The 20479-nt window shown below is 41.3% G+C and overlaps 1 protein-coding gene across 2 annotated transcripts in view; it reads right to left on the bottom strand.

The window, feature by feature from the left end:
* LOC115221801 (piezo-type mechanosensitive ion channel component 1) overlaps positions 1-20479 on the bottom strand; it is a 273364-nt gene that overhangs the window by 55403 nt on the left and 197482 nt on the right. Inside the window, exons 33-40 of one of the 2 annotated variants that reach the window (XM_036510979.1) lie at positions 17015-17178; positions 15340-15434; positions 14618-14692; positions 8405-8663; positions 7013-7201; positions 4764-4862; positions 3293-3486; positions 1146-1169 (exon numbers count right to left, since the gene is read on the bottom strand). In XM_036510979.1, coding sequence (XP_036366872.1) covers positions 1146-1169; positions 3293-3486; positions 4764-4862; positions 7013-7201; positions 8405-8663; positions 14618-14692; positions 15340-15434; positions 17015-17178 — 1099 coding nt within the window. The remainder of the gene's footprint in view (positions 1-1145; positions 1170-3292; positions 3487-4763; positions 4863-7012; positions 7202-8404; positions 8664-14617; positions 14693-15339; positions 15435-17014; positions 17179-20479) is intronic. The other variant, XM_029792033.2, reaches the window with a different exon arrangement.

Here is a 20479-nt window from a genome sequence, read left to right as displayed (position 1 = left end):
GTGGTTGGCATTAGGAAGGACATCCAGCTGTAGAAATCATACCAAGCAGACACTGGACCTAAGTGAACTGTCTGCCCCATACCAGCATGGAAAAGGGAATGTTAAATGATGATCCACAGAGTGGTTGGCGTTAGGAAGGGCATCCAGCCGTAGAAACATTGCCAGATCAGACTGGGCCTGGTGCAGCCTTCTGGCTTCCCAGACCCCAGTTGAACCGTCCAACCCATGGAAAGCGGACGCTAAACGATGATGATGATGATGATGATGATGATGATGTTAATGACATAGATGCCAACTTAAAGAATGCCACAGTGCTGAAATATGCAGATGACATTAAGCTGTACCTCGAAATAAAGAGGTCAAATCCTGCACACTATAGATCTCTATTGCAAGCAGACCTGGACACAATGCAGCAGTGGATCATGGACTCGCAACTCAAGCTGGCTGTGGACAAATGTACCACCATACATTTTGGGAGGAGAAACCCAGTGTCCACCTACTCCCTCCACAACACTAATCACAAAAAGTCTTCATGTGAACGTGACCTGGGTGTTATTGTCGACAGTGATTTGCGTTGGACAAAACACATCGCTAAAATTGTCAAGAAGGCTGAGGGTGTCTTGGCATCACTCACCAAATCCTTTGTGAGCCGCTCTCCAGCTATCTGTCTGCGGCTTTATATAGCTATGGTAAGACCTCACCTGGAATTTGCATCACCGGTCTGGAAACCCTATCTTGCCCAGGATATTAATCATCTGGAAGCCGTTCAGCGACGTGCAACCAAAAGAAATGATGATGATGATGATGGGGTGGATAAATTTGACCTTATTGAGACTAAAACAGAAATCTGATAGGGTAGATGTTTGGCTGGACAACCTTCCTGTTCTTTTGCCATTCGCTCTATCTTCTAACTCTAAACTACACGTGTATCACTTTATCGATCTCTTCCAAACCTAAAAAGCAAGGTCAGTTTATTTATATTAGCAAGTGCGGCGGGTGAAAAAAAAAAAAAATGAAGCAGGGGAAACCAGATAGAATACTACACCTAAAACCTACGGCATGTTAAAATGTTTCAGCAACACAGGAGGGAGGATATTGAAGGGGACGAGGGATTACCCGACACCGCATGCAACAAAATATCTTACCTTGCTTCAAGAACTGCTAAAACACTGAAGAGCAAGAGCAAAGAAAATGTCACAAACACAGAAGCAACAGCCACATGCAATGACCTTTTGCAAAGAGGTCAACAATAAAACAATGCAAAGCTTTATTAAATGGTTACAAAATAAATTTTGTTAACACAATCATCATCCTTTTTCCATCCATAAATTCATCTGCGTCGTTGTCGTCGTCCTAAATCTTCCACCCTTAACACATACATTTCGATTTTTTTCAAAATCAAAATCAAAATTAAATTCGAAATCGATCAACATCATTATGTGCCGGTGGCACATAAGAGAACCATCCGAACGTGGCCGTAGCCAGCACCGCATCGACTGGCCTCCGTGCTGGTGGCACGTAACAAACACCATCCAATCGTGGTCGTTGCCAGCCTTGCCTGGCCCCCGTGCCGGTGGCACGTAAAAAGCACCATCCGTGGTGGCCGTTTGCCAGCCTCGTCTGGCACCTGTGCCGGTGGCACGTAAAAAGCGCCCACTACACTCTCGGAGTGGTTGGCATTAGGAAGGGCATCCAGCCGTAGAAACATTGCCAGATCAGACTGGGCCTGGTGCAGCCTTCTGGCTTCCCAGACCCCAGTTGCACCGTCCAACCCATGCTAGCATGGAAAGTGAACGCTAAATGATGCTGCTGCTGATGATGATGATGATTAGTCCTTTAACATTTAATTTAAACATTTAACATTAACCCTTTAACATTTAATATGTGGCCCAAATATTTTACCTGTCTTGTCTTCAAATTGACCTTTCATACCTACCCTACAATGTCATTCTAAAAATATACAAACACACCATTGTGAAAGAGCTGTTCTTCACTCCTGCTCCAGAGTGTCGGCAGTGGGGTCACTCCGAAAAGCTCTATCTGCAACGATTTCATCTCAATCGAAGGAGAGGAGCTTTCTCCGTCCGGGATGCAGATCCGTGGAATAAGCTGCCGAACGAAATAGTGAAGATGCCGACGACCGCTCGGTTCAAAGTCTCCCTTAACCAGAAATGGCCTGAACTCTTTGCATGAACACCCTCCCTGTACATAACTCCATGTCCCCCTACATGGCCTTGCTTTTTGCTTTTTGAGCCAAAAAATTAACCTAACTTAACTTAACACCATTGAAATCCTGGTACTTTCAAAGACGTGGATAATTGCCATCCTTTACCAACAGGCTTGGCTCACATCTAATTGTGGGAGAGGATGGCATTTAAACATCATCCCAGTTAATATTTAGCACAGTCTTATTAAAATTAATTACAGTGTAATTTGAAGTCTCATAATAAACATAATTTGTGGAAGTATGCGTGTGTATATACACACACACACATACACACAGGAGTCAATGTTTATCTGTTTTGAAACTAAGTTTCTATGTCTCCACAAATCTTTACCAAAATCCTCAAAGAGAACCAGATGCAATCCAGAATAATAAATGGGCAACGATATTCTGAAGCCAAAGTACTGCACTCAAGAATGTTAGTCTAAAAGGGTCGGTTAGGAATCCCTTAACTACATTAGGTATGTGTCAAGCATATTCTCACCAGACAAAATGCAGAAACAATCAGAACCAAAATCGAAGTCGATCAACATCAATGGAAATTGCAGCTGTGATACCAGTGCCGGTGGCACGTAAGCGAACCATCCGATCGTGGCCGTTGCCAGCGCCGCCCCGACTGGCCTCCATGCTGGTGGCACGTAAAAAGCACCATCCGATCGTGGCCGTTTGACAGCCTCGCCTGGCCCCTGTGCCGGTGGCACGTAAAAAGCACCATCCGACCGTGGCCGTTTGCCAGCCCCGTCTGGCACCTGTGCCGGTGACACGTAAAAAGCACCCACTACACTCATGGAGTGGTTGGTGTTAGGAAGGGCATCCAGCTGTAGAAACATTGCCAGATCAGACTGGGCCTGGTGCAGCCTTCTGGCTTCCTAGACCCCAGTTGAACCGTCCAACCCATGCTAGCATGGAAAGCGGATGCTAAATGATGATGATGATGATGAATCCTAGCTTCACACATTCCCTTTTATAGCCACAAATTTCTTGGGAGAAAAACAAAGCAAAAACTTGATTAAATAGCAATTCCTCTTGATGATTGTACTTTAAGAAAAATGAAATAGAAATCCTTACTTTCTCTTCTGTATTTCTTCTTCTTCTACAGGTTCAGGTTCCACCGTGGTAATATGGGGACTGTTGTCCTTGGGGTCTTGAGTAACTATCATCTTCTTTTTCAAAGGAACATCAACTTCTGACTCCTGCCCAGCGTCGAAGTCGTATTCCTGCTTTTCGAGGGCAGCAGCACAGGCAGCAAACTTCCTTTCTATCTGTAGACAAATAAAACAACACCGAAAATCAGTGAGATTTCTGATGGAATAAACCCAGCATCCCAAACTGTTTCCAGCCCATGGCCAACTGTTGAATCCAGCCTTCTGAGTCTCTCTCTCTCTCTCTCACCCTCTCTCTATCACCCCTCTCTCTCTCTCTCTATCCCCTCTCTCTCTATATATATCCTCTCTCTCTCTCTCTCTATCCCCTCTCACTCTCTCTCCTTCTCTCTATCCCCTCTCTCTCCCTCTCTCTATCCCCTCTCTCTCTCTCCTTCTCTCTATCCCCCCTCTCTCTCTCCTCTCTATCCCCTCTCTCTCACTCTCTCTGCCACCACCATTGATAAGAAAAATGACATATAAACCCAACATCACAAACTATTTCCAGCCCATAGCCAACTGTTGAATTCAGTCTTCTAAGTCTTTCTCTCTCCCCCTCTCTCTTTCTCTTTCACTATCTCTCTCTCTCTCTTTCTCCCCTTCTCTCTCCTCTCTCTCTCCACCACCATTGATAGGAAAACCCAGCAATGCAAAAATGACATAAACCCCGGCACATCATGGAAGTCGGTCTTTCTTCTGATTCAAAGAAATCAGGAATCGTTAGGTAAAAAGTAAAGGTAAAGTTACCTTCTCAAGTCACACTGACTCACAAGGGACGGTTTCCCAGTTTCATGGCATATATATATTCATTCCCCACCTGGATGGGATGCCAGTCCCTCACAGGCTTACTCACTTTTGCCAGCTGAGTAGAACAACATGAAATGAAGTGTTCTGCTCAAGAACACAACACATTGTCTGCTCCAGGAATTGAAACCACAACCTTACAATCATGAGTCCAACATCCTAACCACTATGACTGCCATTGTTGCAATAACTCCTACCATATAAAAATACACCTTATGTTCATCGGTGATGGGGGGGACAAACATAAACACAAAGATACACATACATAGATATATATATATACACACACACCAATATATACACACACACAGATATATATATATATATATATTATATATATATATATATATATATATATATGCATGTGTGTATTTTCTATATATTTATACAGTGGACTTCTTTTAGCTTCCATCTACCAAATCCACTCACAAGGCTTTGGTCAGCCCATGGCTATAATAGAACTCACTTGCCTGAGAAGCCATGCAGTGAGATTGAACCCCAAAGCAAGTGATTGGGAAGCAAGCTTCCTATCACCCATGCAAGCCAAGCCAGTGTCACCGAGAAAATTGAAAAATGAAAAGTGATTTACTCACATCTTGCACCTGAGGTGATGCCGGAGGGCTAAGTTCCTTTCCTTCAGCTTTTGCCAGATCAGCTGTGATATCTTCAGCATCTTTCCACAAGCCGTAACGCTACAGTAAAACACAGCAATTCATTTAATTTAGATACGACATGTTTTTATTGCAGCACAAAATGAGTGTCTTGTTCATGGACCCAACGTTCGATATAAATTATGAATTCTTAATCGAAGCAAACAGGAATCTAAAATCTAAACCAGTGCTTTTCAAACTTTTTGCTGGAGCGGAACCCCAAGGAAACATTCCACTGGCTCGAGGAACCCTGTGCAATAATTTAATAGTCTTATGCACACATGTCTGCACAGGAGAATTAAAAATTACTGCCGATTTTAGCAGTTTTGTAACTTCTTGCGGAACCCCTGCACTGTACTGGCGGAACCCTAACGTTCCGCGGAACCCTGGTTGAAAACCACTGATCTAAACTATTCAACCACAATATTTATTTGAGAAAGTCCTTCCTATAGTTACATACAGTTTGAGGAGACCTATTGAGTCAAGTACATCAACATCAAAAAATCAAATGGAAATTGTAGTTTTGATACCTGTGCCGGTGGCACGTAAATTGCACCATCCGAACATGGCCGATGCCAGTGCTGCCTTGACTGGCTTCCGTGCCGGTGGCACGTAAAAAGCACAAACTGATCGTGGCCGTTGCCAGCCTCGCCTGGCACATGTGCCGGTGGCATGTAAAAAGCACCCACTACACTCTCGGAGTGGTTGGCGTTAGGAAGGGCATCCAGCTGTAGAAACACTGCTAGATCAGACTGGAGCCTGGTGCAGCCTCCTGGCTTACCAGACTCCAGTCGAACCATCCAACCCATGCTAGCATGGAAAGCGGACGTTAAACGATGATGATGATATATATATATATATATATATATATATATATCATATATTATATTCTTTTATTAGTTTCAGTCATTTGATTGTGGCCATGCTGGAGCACCACCTTTAGCCAAACAAATCGACCCCAGTACTTATTCTTTGTAAGCCTAGTACTTATTATATTGGTCTCTTTTGCCGAACTGCTAAGTTACAGGGTTGTAAACACACCGACATCAGTTATCAAGTGATGATGAGGGGATAAACGCAGACACACACACACACACACACACACATATACGATGGGCTTCTTTCAGTTTCCGTCTACCAAATCCACTCAAAGGCTATGGTTGGCCCAAGGCTATTGTAGAAGACACTTGCTTTAGGATAAAGAAACTTTATTTTAAATTATCTCATTATGCATTCTTTTAATGTTTGATATTGAATAAAGACTTGCCTATCTCAGGCTTTTTGTTTTTTTAAATGCTTTATCATTCGAGTGGGGTTGTTTCCAGTGCAACTGGACTAGATCTTGTGCAGGTGGCACATAAAAAACACCACTCGAATGTGGCCGTTGCCAGTACTGCCTGACTGGCCCTCATGTCAGTAGCATGTAAAAGCACCCACTACACTCTCGGAGTGGTTGGCGTTAGGAAGGGCATCCAGCTGTAGAAACTCTGCCAGATCAAGATTGGAGCCTGGTGCAGCCATCTGGTTCGCCAGTCCTCAGTCAAATCATCCAACCCATGCTAGCATGGAAAGCGGACGTTAAACGATGAACGGACGATGTCCATATGATGAATTTTCCTTTACAGTGAAATTTCTTAAGGTGAATTTTCTGCACATGGAAACAAAGTATCTATTGAATAAGTTAAAGTGTGAGGAAACGCGTGCTATTTATCAAAGTCCTCTTGGTGACAGCATTCTCTCTTGAAAAACGCCGCCGCTGTGGTGATCTCATTCTCGCCCACAGCATCATAAGCGGAAAGTGTAACCTCTCGAAAGAACTGTTCTTCACTCCTGCTCCAGAGCGTCGGCTGCGGGGTCATTCCGAAAAGCTCTACCTGCGACGATTTCATCTCAATCGAAGGAGAGGAGCTTTCTCCGTCCGGGTTGCGGATCCGTGGAACAAGCTGCCAGACGAGATGGTAAAGATGCCGACGACCGCTTTGTTCAAAACCTCCCTGGACCTCAAGTGGCCTGAACTCTTTACATGAACACCACCCTGTACTTAACTCCATGTCCCCCTACATGGCCTTGCTATTTGCTTTTGAGCCAAATTAACTAACTAACTAACTAACTAACTAACAATGGACCTCCCATATACACACATTTGCTGTAATCCTGTAGAATAAGAGGAATAAACCAAGAATGTCTCGTACCTTTAAAATGGTTCTGTGTATGAAGAGAACTAAAAGTAAGGCAAGATCATACGTTGCATAGTAATCTTGCTTCTCAATACCCAAGATTCGTGGTGGCCAAAATGGATTGTTTTTCCAGTTTTTAGAATTGTCGTCATCATTCCAAGGGAAGAATGTAAACTGGAACAAGTATTTTAATACGACGATAGCCTGTAAACAAGAGAAGAAGAAAAAATAAACCATTTAAATCTCACTGTAACTGACTTAAATAAGTCAAAACAAAATTAAACTTAAATTTCATAATTTCTAATGTGCATTTGTCATTCTGGAAACAGAAGTAATACAACACAATACAGGATTATAAAAGTCGAACTTATTCACTATTTCATCGACCCCCAAAGGGATGAAAGGCAAAGTCAGCCTCGGTGGAATTTGAACTCAGAACATAAAAGACGGATGAAATATGGCCAAGCATTTCACCTGGCATGCTAGCAATTCTGCCAGCTTGCTGTTTTTTAGTAGTAGTAGTAGTAGTAGTAGCAGCAGCAGTAGTAGTAGCTGCACCAGCAGCAGCAGTAGTAATACTAATAATAATAATAATAATAATAATAAAAAAGATGGGCTACAGCAAATATTCTGCTCAATACCACAGATTTGCTTGTCAGTTGTTTGACCGTAACCAGTTGAGCATGTCCCTTGGTGGCTGACGATATGTGCATCTCTGATCACGAGCAGAAGTAGTGGGGGAGCATCATAGCCATGTGTTGAGAGAGATTCTTTGGGGTTTGAATAATTCACCTCTGGAAACATGGGTGGTTCTTTCAACATCCTTAAACAACCCTTATTCAGGGACCTTTTGAGCGGGATGGGCTACTTGACCAGAAGAAAATTCTAACTGGGCCCCACCTGCAAGGTCATGTGCTGTTTATCTTGATATGAGATCACCATGTCGCGCACATATGGTTGTGATGCATGTGCCTGGTGTACCCTTATCAGACGGGTAGTCATGATGGGTATATTGGGCTTCATATATTTTACCCCAGTGTCACTTTGATGGCATGCAGTGCACTCTCACTCAATAATAATATAATAATAATAATAATAATGATCATCCTTTCTACTGGAAGCGCAAGGCCTCATATTTGGTGGAAGGGCACTAGTCAATCATATCGACCCCAGTGTTTCACTGGGGTTTGATTTATTGACCCATAAAGTATGAAAGGAAAAGTCGAACTTGGCAGATTTTGAAATATAACAACAACAATAATAATAATAATAACAATAACAATAACAATAATAAAAATAACAATAATAATAATAACAATAACAATAATAATAACAATAATAATAATGATAATGATAATGATAATAATAATAATAATAATAATAATAATAATGATAATGATAATCTACCTCAGTATAGGTGATAACGGTGACCCAAAATGTCTTGGATGGTCGTGGAACAGACAGCATTCCCCAGAGGAAGACCATAATTGGCAGAGGCATGGAGAGCAGACTAGCAGACATCATTTGGTTGAGGACGATGAGAAAATAGCAAACCAACTCGGAGCGAGAGATGAGCATGTAATAGAACGCTACGAGTAATCTGTAGAACACTGGTTGGGCCAACTCGAATTCATTTTCCTCTTCTGCATTATCAATGTCTTGCAAACTGCAATAATATGAAGAAGAAGAATAAGAAGAAAAAGAAATAATTAAAAACACATTACGCAGGAGTGGCTGTGTGGTGAGTAGCTTGCTAACCAACCACATGGTTCTGGGTTCAGTCCCACTGCGTGGCATCTTGGGCAAGTGTCTTCTGCTATAGCCCCGGGCCGACCAATACCTTGTGAGTGGATTTGGTAGACGGAAACTGAAAGAAGCCTGTCGTATATATGTATATATATATATATATGTATGTGTGTGTCTGTGTTTGTGTGTCTGTGTTTGTGTGTCTGTGTTTGTCCCCCTAGCATTGCTTGACAACCAATGCTGGTGTGTTTACGTCCCCGTCACTTAGCGGTTCGGCAAAAAGAGACCGTTAGAATAAGTACTGGGCTTACAAAGAATAAGTCCCGGGGTCGATTTGCTCGACTAAAGGTGGTGCTCCAGCATGGCCGCAGTCAAATGACTGAAACAAGTAAAAGAGTAAAAAGAGTAAAAGAGTATTGAATAAAATTATCATTAAACATTTGAAATAAGCCATTAAACAATTAATTTATTTTCTAGCATACAAATCAATGTAGTATATAGTGTAAGCATGTAATATAAAACATTCAAATGTTGTCCCTATCTTTCCTAATTCTGCTGCATTTCACATGGAATTGTTTTGGTTTTTCAAGATTGTCTTGGTGATTGAGTCGACTCTCTCTTTTTACTCTCTTTACTCTTTTACTTGTTTCAGTCATTTGACTGTGGCCATGCCGGAACACCGCCTTTAGTCGAGCAAATCCACTCCAGGACTTATTCTTTGTAAGCCTCGTACTTATTCTATCGGTCTCTTTTGCCGAACCACTAAGTTACGGGGATGTAAACACACCAGCATTGGTTGTCAAGCGATGTTGGTGGGGGAAAAATACAGACACACAAACATATATACTCATATATACAATGGGCTTCTTTCAGTTTCCGTCTACCAAATCCACTCACAAGGCTTTTGTCAGCCCAAGGCTATAGTAGAAGACACTTGCCCAAGGTGCCACGCAGTGGGACTGAATCCGGAACCATGTGGTTCATAAGCAAGATACCTACCACACAGCCACTCCTACACCTGTAAATTTTGATCAGAAATATTCAAATGGTATGTTGGAAAATACAGTATTAAGCAATTAACAAAGAGAAGGTTTTGTTTCCCATTTAAAAAAGCAAAAAAAATAACAGTTGAACATAGAAGAAGAGATGGAAAATGCTTGATTTGAAAGCATATCTATTGACAAACACTAATGGGATGGAAGCACTCCATCGGTTACGACGACGAGGGTTCCGGTTGATCCGATCAACGGAACAGCCTGCTCGTGAAATTAACGTGTAAGTGGCTGAGCACTCCACAGACACGTGCACCCTTAACGTAGTTCTTGAGGATATTCAGTGTGACACAGGGAGTGACAAGGCCGGCCCTTTGAAATACAAGGTACAACAGAAACAGGAAGTAAGAGTGAGAGAAAGTTGTGGTGAAAGAGTACAGCAGGGATCACCACCATCCCCTGCCGGAGCCTTGTGGAGCTTTTAGGTGTTTTCGCTCAATAAACACTCACAACGCCCGGTCTGGGAATCGAAACCGCGATCGTACGACCGCGAGTCCGCTGCCCTAACCACTGGGCCATTGCGCCTCCACGCTGACAAACACTCCGTCGGTTATGACGACGAGGGTTCCGGTTGATCCGATCAACGGAACAGCCTGCTCGTGAAATTAACGTGTAAGTGGCTGAGCACTCCACAGACACGCGTACCCTTAACGTAGTTCTTGGGGATATTCAGCGTGACACAGAGAGTGACAGGGCCGGCCCTTTGAAATACAAGGTACAACAGAAACAGGAAGTAAGAGTGAGAGAAAGTTGTGGTGAAAGAGTACAGCAGGGATCACCACCATCCCCTGCCGGAGCCACGTGGAGCTTTTAGGTGTTTTCGCTCAATAAACACTCACAACGCCCGGTCTGGGAATCGAAACCGCGATCCTACGACCGCGAGTCCACTGCCCTAACCACTGGGTCATTGCGCCTCCACGCTGACAAACACTCCGTCGGTTATGACGACGAGGGTCCCGGTTGATCCGATCAACGGAACAGCCTGCTCGTGAAATTAACGTGTAAGTGGCTGAGCACTCCACAGACACGTGTACCCTTAACGTAGTTCTCGGGGGATATTCAGCGTGACACAGAGAGTGACAAGGCCGGCCCTTTTTTGAAATACAAGGTACAACAGAAACAGGAAGTAAGAGTGAGAGAAAGTTGTGGTGAAAGAGTACAGCAGGGATCACCACCATCCCCTGCCGGAGCCACGTGGAGCTTTTAGGTGTTTTCGCTCAATAAACACTCACAACGCCCGGTCTGGGAATCGAAACTGCGATCCTACGACCGCGAGTCCGCTGCCCTAACCACTGGGCCATTGCGCCTCCACGCTGGCAAACACTAATAAAGACATATAATAAAGGCACATGTACACATACACCGAAATGCTGGCAGATGTGCGTATTCATACATATACATAGAGACAAACAGTAACACTGACACTTGATTGGCTGAGTGAAATATATTTAAAAATGTAAGAAGCAAAAAAAGAGGGAACAGGTCTAACAGCAACCTCCAAACTGAAGCCAGTTCTGCTGCAGCCTTGCAGAAAATCTTGGTTTAATTGGGAAAAAATATTTTTTAGTAGACAGTAATCGTCATCATCATCATCATCAATATCAAAATCATCATCGTTTAACCCTTTCATTTCCGTATTTATGTTGAGATGTTCTGTATTTCTTTCCATTAATTTTAAATACAAAAAAGAATTTAGTAAAATATCTTAGTTATCATTCAGCTAGTGTTAGGAACATAAATTGCGACTGCTCTGTGTTTCTTTCAATTAATTTTAAATATAATTAATTTTAAATATATCGGCCCCGAAAGGATGAAAGGCAAAGTCGACTTCGGCGGAATTTGAACTCAGAACGTAACAGCAGACGAAATACAGCTAAGCATTTCGCCCGGTGTGCTAACGTTTCTGCCAGTAGATGCTGAATATAACTGGAGAAATATAATTGAATTCAACCATACAGTGTACTTAATTGCAACAAAAGCTGAAGTAGTGTTATGATAAGTAACAACTGTTTAACCAGTTCTATATCTGGGATGAGGAATTTTGTACATTATTTACATTTGATGGATATTTGTCATCTTCTTTGTTGTTAACACATTAACCCTTTCATTACTGTATTTCTGTTGAGATGCTCGTGTTTTATTCAATTAATTTTAAATATAACAAAGAACTTAGTAAAATAACTTAGTTATCATTCAGCTAGTGTTAGGAAGATAAACTGTGACTAAGGTTTAGTGGAAGATTTTAATTCAAAACTTATGAAAACAAGACATTTGTACTACAGAGCCAGAGCCGGTTTCAGCTGGGTTGGTATCAAAAGGGTTAAGAATTATTTCTCTATTATATATTTTAACCCTTTCATTATTGTATTTACTTTGAGATGCTCTGTGTTTCTTTCAATTAATTGTAAATATAACAAAGAATTTATTAAATAATTTGGTTATCATTAAGCTAGTGTTAGGAACTTAAATTTTGACTACGGTTTGGTGGAAGATTTTAATTCAAAACTTATGAAAACAAGACATTTGTACTACAGAGCCAGAGGTGATTTCAGCCAGGTTGGTATCAAAAGGGTTAATGTCCACTTTCCATATAGGCATAGGTTGGATGGTTTGACAGGAACTGGCCAGGCAGGAGCCTGCACTGAACTTCTGTGTCTGTTTTGGCAGGGTTTTTACAGCTGGATGCTCTTCTTAACACCAACCACTTCAAAGTGTGGACTGGATGCTTTTTATGTGGCATCAGCATCTGCAGGGTCACCAAGTAACTTGCAAGATGAGGAATTTTGAGAGGAGAGAGGGTAATGGAAGCAGGGATCTTGAGTCAGATAATGAAAGGTTAGAGCGAAACAGAGAGACAGAAACAGGCGTCTTGCTATAGAGGAGGTACATGGTTACCCAGGGAGAGGGGGAGAAGAGAGGAAGGAGGATGAGAGAGAGGGGAAAGAGAGAAAGAGGTAACAAGAAAGAGGTCAGAAACAGGGGTGCCAATTTAGAGGAGATACTTGATTACTTAGTCAGAGGGAAGAGCAAGGGAAAGAGAGAGAGAGAGAGAGAAGGAGTAGAAAACAGCGAAGGAGCAAGGGAGAACAGGGGAGAGAAGGCGGTGAAGTTCCAGGGTATACTCACAGGCAACGGAGTAAACGTAGGAGAGAGAATTTGCTGAAGAGGTCACAGGTGTGTGACGAAAGTTTTCCAGACAAAAGACAAGATAAAATGAGAACAATATCAAATGAGTGAAGAGTGAATACATAGAGCATTTGTTTATTTGGCAAGGAAAAAAAAATGACCATCCTGAAATATAAGTTATCCTGTATATAAATTACATATAACATTTATCCTGTTATCTTGTATATATAACAGTTATATATATATATATTATATATAGCAGTTATATATATATATATATATTATATATATAGCAGTTATATACATAAAGTATAGATAGCAGTTATCCAATATATACCATAAATCCTCTAGTATAATCCGCATTTTTTCCCCAAAATTTAAAGGTCAAAATCCCTAGTGTGTTCTATATACGAGGTTAAAAATGAAAAATATTTCCTAAGCAATGTCCAAGTATCTATTTGCTGTCTGGCAATGTTTATTCAGACGCATTTTGTGATGTCGGGCACGAAAATACCCTAAGCTAAGCCTGAAAGCAATGAAGTCATAAAAGAATCATCCATAACTTGCAGTAAGCAACATTTATTAAACGTTATTACTGTTATTTCTTTATTTTCTGCAAACAAAATGCACAAAAAAGTTACACGTTTGCATTATGTTATATATACAATAATAATAAAGGATGTTACCATATACAGTTTTACAAAGAGACTCAAGTTAGAGAAGGGGTGCATATTATACACAAGGTTTAGGTTTTTCAGAGGTACAGCCCCACTAAATATCCCCTGCGTATTATACTCAAAGGCGGACTATACTCGAGGATTTACGGTATATTATATATAGCAGTAATCCAGTATTTATTATATATAGCAGTAATCTAATATTTATACATAGCAGTCATCCATTATATATATATATTATATCTAGCAGTTATCCAATATATATATATATATATATATAATATATATATATATATATATATATATATATATATATATATAATATATATATATATAAAACTCAACTTGTGTGTCTGTGTGTATATCTGTGTGTTTAACTTCCCGGCACATCTCCTCCTAGCCAACAAATCGTAGAACCACCAAAAATGGGTCACTTAAAGTTTAGGCGAATGAAAATTGAACTGCACTATTTCTGTTCCGAAATTCATCTCGCAAGTGCAAAAATCTATAATGTGTTTGTTTAGGCCTTATCCCATGCATTGAATAGTGAACTTTACTCAGTCAGCTGTTTGACGTGAACTGTGCTCACCACACTTGCAAGCATGCATAAATTGCATGAAAAATAAAAAATCAAGATATAAAAATGAATCGCCGTAAACATTGTAGAAATTCAGCAAAGAAAGGAATTTTCGGGATGTAGCCTGGAGGGTTTTTTCGTATTAATCGTTTGGACTTTGTGAACATATACCAATTGTTTTCATAACATTTTTAACACTTTGGATTAAATGTGACCATTTTGCAAAGCCGGGTAATACTGCTAGTATATATATATATATATATATCAGTTACTCTAACTTGCATAACCTTTCCATTTTGTAGTGGTATTGACCTCTTTTTTTCTCTTAGTCTAACAGACTATGGCAAACCCCTGGCTCCCACTTAACACAAGACAATACCTATTGCAAAGTTTGCATGCCATCGTGCATGTGTGTGTGTGTGTGTGTGTGTGAAATACTTACTTTGTCTTGGTGAAAGACTTTTTGATGTCAGTTTCTGGCGTAGTGTCTATATCCACTGCTATTTTGTTAACGCCGCTGCAAGAGACAAAAGGAATGAACAAGTCATTTCATACATTCTCAAGCTGTGCAAAAAGTTTATCTTAATCTTTACTGGTTTACCTGTAGCACAGTTTCAGATCAGTGCTTCAATATAATGTAACTTATGTCAGTTACTGATGGCTCCCTGAAACACACCTGGTCAATGAATACAGCAATGAGTTTTAAATATTGTAAGCTATACAGAAATTGCAGCTTAAGTTTCTTTCTCTTTTACTTGTTTCAGTCATTCGACTGCAGCCATGCTGGAGAAGCTCTATCTGCGACGATTTCATCTCAATCGAAGGAGAGGGGCTTTCACCATCCGGGTTGCGGACCCGTGGAATAAGCTGCCAGACGAGATAGTGAAGATGCCGACGACCGCTCGGTTCAAGGTCTCTCTTGACCAGAAATGGCCTGAACTCTTTGCATGAACACCACCCTGTACATAATTCCATGTCCCCCTACATGGCCTTGCTTTTTGCTTTTTGAGCCAAATTAACTTAACTTAACTTAACACCTTTAGTCAAGCAAATCGACCCCAGGATTTATTCTTTGTAAGCCTAGTACTTGGAGGTTATCATTATAAATAAAATGTTATCTTCATATATAAAAAAAAAAAGGAAAACATTTAATATATTTCTTACATGTCTTCTGCTGCTCTGGTAACAGCCTCTTTGGAATCAACAGTTGTTATGCCTTCTTCCATTGCCGATAAGGATAAAAATGTCAACTTCTCAGCCTGAAAGAAAAAGGAAAAAAACCAAGTTTTTTTTTAAAATAATAATAATAATAATAATAATGAACTTATTGTATATAGTGCTCAGATGCTCTACAATTCATCAGAATAAGTAACCAAAAACTGCATGAACAGGAAGGTGGGGCAGTAGATTAGATTGACCCCAGTATACAACTGATACTCAATTTATCAACCCCGAAAGGATGAAAGGCAAAGTCGATCTCAACAGAATTTGAACTCAGAAAGTAAAGACAGATGAAATACCACTAAGTGTTTCACCTGGCATGCTAACATTTCTGCCAGCTCACCACCTTAAGGATGTGTTAATAATATCTTATACAAGGAATTAATATAGTACGAATTATTTTCTAATTAATATTGAACAAGTGGTATGTGATAATGAATCTTTGACATTCAACAATAATCATTTAACATCTATTGTTGTATTTCGGTATGGTAATTTTGCCAGTTTAGCCAATAAAAACACACGCACTATATATTTGGTGTTACTTTGCTTCAGCGTTATTTATTTTTTTTACATTAATCTTAATCTTATTTCGGCCAGAGTTCTTTCGTCACACTCCTGTGACTGCATCAGTGGTCCTTTGCTTTGTTCTTTCTTATTTGTGTGTCTCTCCTTACTAACAGTCAACCATTTGGCTAAACTGGCAAAATGACCATTCCTAAATACAACAATATCTGTTTCAACACACGATATCACATCAAAAATCTTGCAAAACAAATATATAAACGTATCATTTAACATCTGTCTTCCATATTGGTATTGGCTGGACAGTTTTACAAGATCCAACACATCAGAGAGCCCACCAAGAAATAATATATGTGACACATATAAAGCACCCTTGATGGCACCACATAAAAAGCACCTGTACTGTTTGTTTGTTCCTTCACAAGCCATGCCTGGCTCATAAGGGCCGGTTTCCCGGTTTCTTTGGCGTATAGGTCCCCCACCTAGATGGGACGCAGGTGAGCTGCAAGATGCACGAGGAAAGAGTGAGAGAAAGTTGTGGTGAAAGGGTCAGCAGAAGTTCACCATTACCTTCTGCAGGAGCTGCGTGAAGCTTAGGAGTTTCGCTCATAAACACACACATCGCCCAGTCGGAGATTTGAACCCGCGATCCCTCGATCGTGAGTCCACTGCTCTAACCAGTGGGCCATGTGCCTCCACAGCAGAAGTTCACCATTACCTTCTGCCGGATCCGCGTGGAGCTTAGGTGCTTTCGCTCATAAACACACACATCGCCCAGTCGGAGATTTGAACCCGCGATCCCTCGATCACAAGTCCGCTTCTCTAACCAGTAGGCCATGTGCCTCCACACACATAAAAAGCATCTAGTACACTCTATAAAGTGGTTGGTGTTAGGAAGGGCATCCAGCCATAGAAACCGTGCCAAAGCGAACAACTGGAGCCTGGTGCAGTTCTTTGGCTTGTGAGCTCCTGTCAAACTGTTCACCTCATGCCAGTATGGAAAATGGATGTCAAATGATGATGATGATGGAATACATGTTAATATAACCAATACATGAAGTATTACAAAACATATTAATAAAAAAGAACTAACCTGTATTTTCAACTTCTCTTTCCTCATGTCATCAGTCAAAGTATAAGCGACACGTCGGTAATTCCTAGATATTCTATTGAAGAATTTAATAAGCCAGTTTGCCATGCTAACTAGGATAGCGATGAATAAATTGAAGCTATTGGAAATCTTTGAGCAGAGAGACTCTGGAAAGAAAGCAGACAAAAAAGTCAAGTCACCATCTTTATTCAGCAATTCCATTTCTCTTCACATAAATAAGCTCTTTTTACAAACAATTCTGTTATCTATAGACATACATAGGTGTTAGGAAGGGCATCCAGCTGTAGAAACATTGCCAGATAAGACCGGAGCCTGGTGCAGCCTTCTGGCTTCCCAGATCCCCGGTCGAACCATCCAACCCGTGCTAGCATGGAGAACGGACGTTAAACGATGATGATGATGATGATGATGATACAATCTATACAGTAAATGTGATGTGGATGTGTGTGTGTGTGTGTGTGTGTTCGTTTTTTGTTTCAGTCATTTGACTGCGGCCATGCTGGAGCACCGCCTTTAGTTTAACAAATCGACCCCAGGACTTGTTCTTTGTAAGCTTAGTACTTATTCTGTTGGTGTCTTTTGCCGAACTGCTAAGTTACAGGGACGTAAACACACCAGCATCAGTTGCCAAGTGATGGTGGTGGGGACAAACACAGACACACAAACATATACACAAACACACACATATACATACATATACACACATATACATACATACACACACACATATACATACACATACACATATACAACAGGCTTCTTTCAATTTCTGTCTGCCAAATCCATTCACAAGGTTTTGGTCAGCCCGGGGGTATTTTAGAAGACACTTGCCCAAGGTGCCACGCAGTGGGACTGAACCTGGAACCATGTGGTTGGTAAGCAAGCGACTTACCACACAGCCACTCCTGCGCCTATGCAAATAGTAAAGAGATTGCATATAGTTCTCAGATGCACTACAGCTCATCAGAAAAGGGGTAAAAGAAGGAACCGAAAGCAGCCAAAAGTTAAGTAAAGAAAGATGCACAATACACTTTTTATCTCTTGACAGCCTGATGTTGTTTGCATTATTTATAAAAATAACATACTTCAATTTGGTATCTATTTCATTAACATATGCAACAAAGAAAACTGCAGGACACCAGATGGCACTGCATAAGAAATAGAGTGGTCCTAAAAGTGCAACTACCTCTTTTCAACTGAGAATGAAAGATTTCAACCAGTTATGAAGATCAGCACTCGTGCCCCTTTGCAGTAAAAGAGACTGCTAGAATAAGTAAAGGGTAAAGGACCCCTTTGGTCATGAATGACCATGGGATTGCACCTAGAAAGTTACCCTCCCAGGCACAAGTCCAAGGTTGCTTATGGAAGACCAGCAGTCGTCCATGCATACCAGCCTCTCCTCTCCACACCACTGATGTTATCCGAGGGAAAGGCAAAGGGGCCGATACAGCTTGGCACCAGTGATGCTGCAACTCATTGCTACAGCTGAGTGAACTGGAGCAACATGAAATAAAGTGTCTTGCTCAAGAACACAATACACAGCCTGGTCCAGGAATCGAACTCACTACCTCATGATTCTGAGCCTGATGCTCTAACCAGACTTAAAAGCAAGTACTGGGGTGGGTTTGTTTGATTAAAACACTTCTAAGTAGTGCCCCAGCATGGCTGTAATCCAATGACTGAAACACATCTATATATATAAAACTGTATTTATTTATAGCTACTAATAACTATTTCTCTCCTAAGAAAGGAATGGCTGCCGGACGATTCTTGGTGGGCCACGACCCCCCCCCCCCCCCCCGTTCCTCTTCAATTGTCTTATATCTCTTTCGATCGCCATTCGGCCCCTCTCTCCGCAACCCTATATGCATATAAACCAGCGACTGATTTCAACGGCCTCACTTGAATTCAGACTGGTATCCGACTCCCTACGAAAAATACGAAATACGAAATATGAATCCAAGCTAAGCAATCTATATTTAATTTCAACCCGTGTACCTACTTAACTATCTGCAACTGATCTGATCTTTTAGTTAGCCCTGTTTTATCTCTATTAGTATTATTGTTATGACTTGTGAAATTTAGCCTCACGCCTTGTGTCTTTTTATATGTACATATAATTCTATAGTTCATCTTAATTATATATCGTTGTCTCATGTCTTGTGTTAAATATATATTTAATCTTAAAGCTTGCCCCTAATTTTATTTTATTTTATCGATCAGTCTCACGCCTCGTAGATATAGAATAAATGTATTTATAATTTATAGCTCCTTATCGTCCACGCTTCTCCCATAGATTAGGCAAAATTTAGGTATTTATTTATAGCTACTAATAACTATTTCTCTCCTAAGAAAGGAATGGCTGCCGCCCGGTTTTCGCGGTGCACCTGCCCTCCCACCCCCACCACCGGTACAGGAAGTCCTAAATTTTTCTCATCCTTGTCTCCCTTATACACTCAAAGTCATACGCCACCCCCACCTCCTTCCATAAAAGGTAGTGGTCAGTCATTGCAAGATATGTTTAGTGTTGTATACGAGGTTTGAACTTAAGTTCCATTGTTTGTCTATGAATACTGCCAAACGCGAGTTTTCTTTTCAGGTACATGACGCTATTAGGACCAATACCACTTCCACCCCCACCCACAGCCTCAGGGTTGGCACCCTCAACGTCGGCACACTGAAAGGCAGATCTGGCGAGATAGTTGAATTGCTTGAACGGAGGTGGGTTGATATATGCTGCATTCAAGAAGTGAGGTGGAGAGGAGGTTCTGCTAGGTTCCTCACAGGCAAAGGACAGAGGTACAAGATTTTCTGGGCTGGGAATACTGACGGAGTCGGGGGTGTGGGCATGCTTATCGCCGAAAAATGGGTAGATAAGGTAATCGAGAGTAGTCAGAGTAAGTGACAGAATAATTAAGATTAGATTAGTGCTCCACCATAGTTTAGCAACTATTATATCGGCCTATGCCCCTCAGCCAGGGCTACCTGATGGACAGAAAGACTGTTTCTATGACACCTTACTGCAGACCACATCATTGACGAACGACAGGGACCTTCTCTTTGTGGCTGGTGACTTCAATGGGCATGTTGGACGACGTGCTGGGGGCTTCCATGGCGTGCATGGAGGCTACGGTTATGGTTCCCGCAACGAGGAGGGAACCAGGCTGCTGGAGTTCTCGATGATGCGAATAGTCTTATGATTTGCAACACTAACTTCAGGAAACCGACAAGCACCTGGTCACCTACCGATCACATACCGATCGGGCCGGCATACTAGCCAAATCGACTACATCCTTGCCAGAAAAAGGGAAAGATGGCTGCTTATAAATGCCAAAACCTTCCCAGGTGAAGAATGCACCCCACAACATAGACTGGTAGTTAGTGACTTTAGGATCAGGACAAAGAGGGCGACTAGAAGACGACCAACATGGAGAAGAAGGGTCTGGA

The sequence above is a fragment of the Octopus sinensis genome, linkage group LG18, assembly GCF_006345805.1.
Source record: "Octopus sinensis linkage group LG18, ASM634580v1, whole genome shotgun sequence".
NCBI lineage: Eukaryota > Metazoa > Mollusca > Cephalopoda > Octopoda > Octopodidae > Octopus > Octopus sinensis.
This window is presented reverse-complemented; position numbering and strand designations above follow the sequence as displayed.